The sequence below is a fragment of the Epinephelus lanceolatus genome, chromosome 13, assembly GCF_041903045.1.
Source record: "Epinephelus lanceolatus isolate andai-2023 chromosome 13, ASM4190304v1, whole genome shotgun sequence".
Taxonomy (NCBI): domain Eukaryota; kingdom Metazoa; phylum Chordata; class Actinopteri; order Perciformes; family Serranidae; genus Epinephelus; species Epinephelus lanceolatus.
Genome location: NC_135746.1, coordinates 11,547,411 through 11,552,318, shown reverse-complemented (window position 1 = coordinate 11,552,318; position 4,908 = coordinate 11,547,411). Strand labels below are relative to the sequence as shown.

At 46.6% G+C, this 4,908-nt stretch overlaps 1 protein-coding gene across 1 annotated transcript; it reads left to right on the top strand.

Moving 5' to 3' along the window:
• The first annotated feature begins 317 nt into the window (after positions 1–317).
• Positions 318–4,035, top strand: LOC117270994 (terminal nucleotidyltransferase 5A-like). The gene is made up of 2 exons (XM_033649053.2): positions 318–883; positions 3,065–4,035. Exons 1-2 carry the CDS (start codon positions 458–460, stop codon positions 3,878–3,880), a joined length of 1,242 nt encoding a protein of 413 aa, XP_033504944.1. The 5' UTR covers positions 318–457; the 3' UTR covers positions 3,881–4,035.
• The last annotated feature ends 873 nt before the right edge of the window (positions 4,036–4,908 follow it).

Genomic DNA, 4,908 nt, shown 5'->3' with positions numbered 1-4,908 from the left:
GTAAAACTTGTGCGGTGGATGAGACGTTTGCTCGGCCGCGATGGATGCGTCAGTGAGCCTCCGAGACGTGGTGAGAAGCTGACAAAGTGAAGAAGAGTCGTTTCATTTTCTTTACAGTGGATGTCTGGTTTCCAGAGTTTGGCGACGGAGCGGAGCGAAACGCGCAGCGGGGCAGCAGATGCTGGACAGTGACTAAGCCTTACGGCTGGAAAGCTCATGAATTGAATTTGTCTGGGCTGCAGACTTTATGTAAGAAGTAGGACAGACATAACACCGCCCAGTTAGTTCTTTCCGTCATGCGTAGAGACGCTCGGCCGTCCAGCATCTCGTTGTTATGATCGCCATCAGCTCTGAACGTTTAATTCTTCACAAAGTTGCAGCTGACTTATGCCACTGCTCCAGCAGGAGTTAGTGGAAAGTTTTACCGTTTACATCCTTCTGTCTACCTCTTCTCAACATGGACGAGAGTGTTGAGTGTGCGGCGGCCGACAGCTGCTCGGACGGGGAGAGCATCAGCCTCAGCGTGCTCAACTGGGAGCAAGTGCAGCGGCTGGACACCATCCTCACCGGCTCCATCCCCATCCACGGCCGCTGGAGCTTCCCCACTCTGGAGGTGAAGCCGCGGGACATCGTGAAGGTGGTCCGGAGCCGCATGGAGGAGAAGCGGATACATGTCCGGGAGGTGCGACTGAACGGCTCCGCGGCCAGCTACGTCCTGCACGAGGACAGCGGGCTGGGGTGGAAAGATCTGGACTTGATATTCTGCGCCGAGCTGAAGGGAGAGATGGAGTTTCAGATAGTCAAAGATATAGTGCTGGACTCTCTGCTGGACTTCTTGCCCGAGGGAGTGAATAAAGAAAAGATCACACCAGTGACCTTAAAGGTAATGTATGGACTTATATCTTACAACTCATATGATTTTATCTTTTAATTTTCAAACTTAACCTGACAAAAAAAACATAGTGAACATCTTTACTTCCATACACATTTAGTTACACACCACACACTGCTGATTTGATGTGAGTTTCCCAGTCATGCACACGCTTTCTGTCTGCAAATGCACTTTAAATGTAAATAAATCTTGCAAAAACAGTATTGAGATCTGCCCTGAATACACTCTACAGGCCTTCAGAGATATGAGCCTTCAAATAGTAAAAAGGTTGGTTTCCAATTCAAAGAGGATTCTGTCTAATCCAATTGGAGTAGGATCCACATTAATAAGTCGGACCGCAGTTACCTGGATACAGAGGACTACCCAGGCTACTAATGGCCCACCAACAGATGTGATCAGAAAAACATCATGACTAACAGACTGAATCCAAGATTTTTATCTGCTGCAAATAGCATTAATGTCCGGCTGTTGAAGCCAAACTAAGGCAGTTTTTTTAATCCAGAAGATCTCTGTGTAAGATTAATCATTTTTAAACATCACCACGGGTTCATGGTGTTTTCAGAAGAATAAGGCAGTTTGATGCACTGGTGCAAAAAAACTAACACTATATTACAGCAGTGAAAGTAGGAAAAGAGAAGAGGAGGAGGAGTTAGTGGGTTCGACAGAGAAAAGGCAGAAGGCCTCTGTGTGATGGAAAAAAGAAAATCTGACACTCACCACTGTAGCCTGTTATTTGTTCTGATTATGTTCCAGTAGCCTTTATAACTTAAACACATAGTCAACTGTTAACTACATGCATGTGTGTTCTCTGATTTATGAGTATGAATATGGAAGTTATATCTACCTGTATCCACCATTGTGTAACTATTATTTCCAACAATAGGCCTTTTCGGACCGCAGGGACTTTCTCTTAGTTTGAAGAATCCCCCTTTTTACTGTGTCTGCACCCTAAGGACTAGGAGTGTTTGTAGTTCTGAGAATGCTGTTTAGTGGACTTTTTTAGCTTGTGATGTAAATGTACATTGATTGGTCAAATGCAACCAGTGCAGCACCGGTAACGCAATTTAAAGAAAATAAAGTTAGCTGTGTAAACAATAAATAACACAAAACACAAACAACAGCTGGTAACATAAAAAAGGAAGAAAACATGAACAAATGGACACAGTGCCAGACCTAGCATATCCTGCGCCCTAAGCAAGCCAAATCCCCATTTAGCATCGCTAACTATGGTAGCACCACTAGCCTTGCTGACACTGCTAATGGTGTTATCAATAGTTAACGACGCTAAAGGGGGCTTGTGCCTCAAAACTGAGCTGCTTACTCACTCAGGTGACAAGGGGAGAGACTGGAGGGCGGGTACAAGGATTCCACAGCAACATTGTTGGGTCAGGACATTACCAGCAGTGATGTTGATTGCCAAGTGAATGGCGCTGCTAGCTAGCTCCCACCCCAAACCTGGCTGGTGCCCTACAAAACCACTGTAGCATTGTTAAGTATGTTAGCACCCCTAGCCATGCTGACACTGCTAACGGTGCTAATAGAGCCAACGACAGTCAACAATGCTAAAGGGGGCATGTGCCTCAAAACTTAGCCACTTACTCACTGGGGCAACATTGGTGGGATACTGGAGGGTGGGCACAAGGTTCCCACAGCAACGTTGTTGGGTCGAGACATTACCAGCAGTGACGTTAGCAAAATTAACGTTTGACTGAGATGCGTAATGGGTCAAAAATATTCTCTGCAGTCAACTGATTAATGGTTAATTTTTGACATCCCTATATTTTATTACAAACAAGATTAAGAGCTAATGAGACGTCAACACAAAAAAATAACTTAGCTGACAAACAATGAGAGAGTACGATATGTGCGACTTTGCAAATTCCAATTCCAGTGACGGTGCTATATCAACCATCAGCGCTCTTACAGTGTGTTACTTCAGTGTTTCTATTGGCAGTGCAAATGCAAACACAAAAACAGACTGTGGAGGTATGAAGGTCTTGGGGGAGCTGCCCAGCGGGTGGTTCGTCTCAGAGAGTCCCCAGATGTGTTTGGTCTGAAAACGCCCAATGTCTTTAATTTCTTGACTTCATTTTTCAGTCATCGATTCAAAACTTGCACAAACGAGACACATTAGACTTGGTGAACCTAATGTTTGATTCGTGTGTGTTTTAGGAGGCCTACGTGCAGAAGATGGTGAAAGTCTGCAACGACTCAGACCGCTGGAGTCTCATCTCACTCTCCAACAACCGCGGCAAGAACGTGGAGCTCAAGTTCGTGGACTCTCTTAGAAGGCAGTTTGAGTTCAGCGTGGACTCCTTCCAGATCCGCCTGGACTCCCTTCTTCTCTTCTACGAGTGCTCAGAGCACCCCATGGCTGCCACTTTCCACCCCACGATCCTTGGGGAGAGTGTCTATGGCGACTTCCCCACCGCCCTTGATCACCTGCGCAAGCGCCTCATCTGCACCAGAAGTCCCGAGGAGATTCGAGGTGGGGGTTTGCTGAAGTACTGCCACCTGCTGGTGCGGGGTTTCCGCGCAGCCTCGGACGCTGAGATGAAGCTGTTGCAGCGCTACATGTGCTCGCGCTTCTTCATAGACTTTCCCGACGTGAGCGAGCAGAGGAGGAAGCTCGAGTCCTACCTGCAGAATCACTTTGTAGACCTGGAGGACAGGAAGTACGACTATCTGGCCACGCTGTACGAGGTGGTGCAGGAGAGCACGGTGTGCCTGATGGGCCACGAGAGGCGTCAGACGCTCAGCCTCATCTCATCGCTGGCGCTGCGGGTCCTGGCTGAACAGAACGCCATCCCCAACGCCGCCAATGTCACCTGCTTCTACCAGCCGGCTCCTTATGTCTCAGATGGCAACTTCAGCAACTATTACGTAGCGCAGGTTCAGCCTATCTACCCTTGTCCTCCCTCCCCTCCTCAGCAGTACATCCCCCCTCAGCACCATCCCATGTACGCCACCTGGTTGCCCTGTAACTAATCTTTCTGCACGTCCATGCGCTTTTGTGTAACTGGTGGAACCTCCTTAAAAGGGATGGATCCTTTTTATCTCTTCTCCTTGAGATGGGAAATTGAGGGAAATGAGAGAAGGAAGAACATGGGACAAAATTAGACAGATAAAAGACTGAGAATAAAGGAAGGAAGGGAAATGAGGACAAGGAAGTTGGATCACGGCCGTGGGCCAGAGAAAGGCTTCTCCCGGGGGTAGAGTGTCACAGCAGGAGGAGCTGAGCACACAGGGAGAGACGCCAATAAGAGCAGCTGACCTATCACTTATAGGGTTCTCACATCAAGATCGACCTGATCGACCCTCGTCGATCAGGTCGACGACAGCCTGGATATGATCATATTTTAAGGAACTCACATTTGAAGTAATGAACATGTATGATATCGGCATCCTCTTCGCATTAACAACCAAAACAAACTCACACACAGCCGCAGAGAGTAACGGAGGACACACATGACGTACTGAAGGTATTGATTTATGGTCAAACAACAACTGCAACCTTCTGACCTTTCCCATGTGCTTGCACAGGACTCTTTTTCACAGACAATGCAAAATGAGGAACTGGATACTGTTTACAAATCCAAAGATCTACTTTGATACTCAACTTTATCTGAATTCTGAGACACACACACACACACACACACACACACACACAAAACAAAAAAAAACAACAGAACAATGCATGCTTTATTTCTGTACAGGAATAATTTTCTTTAAGTGCCTAGAAAGAGCCTAAAGGGAAAAGATATTTTTGTGATTCTTTATCGTAGAGTTGAGTCGTCTAATTGTCTCATTGATCTTCAAGGTGATAATGAATGTACTGTGGCACAGAGAGTTACTTACGCTGAGTGAGGTCTCTTACACTGAGGGAGGCTTTCAAACAACTGTTTTTATTTTGACAATGTTTAGTTCGAGACTCTGCTGTTATCTGCGGTCCTGCTCGCTGAACACACATCCTGATTACCAAAGAGGAAGTAGCAACATAATCTCATCATCTGCTC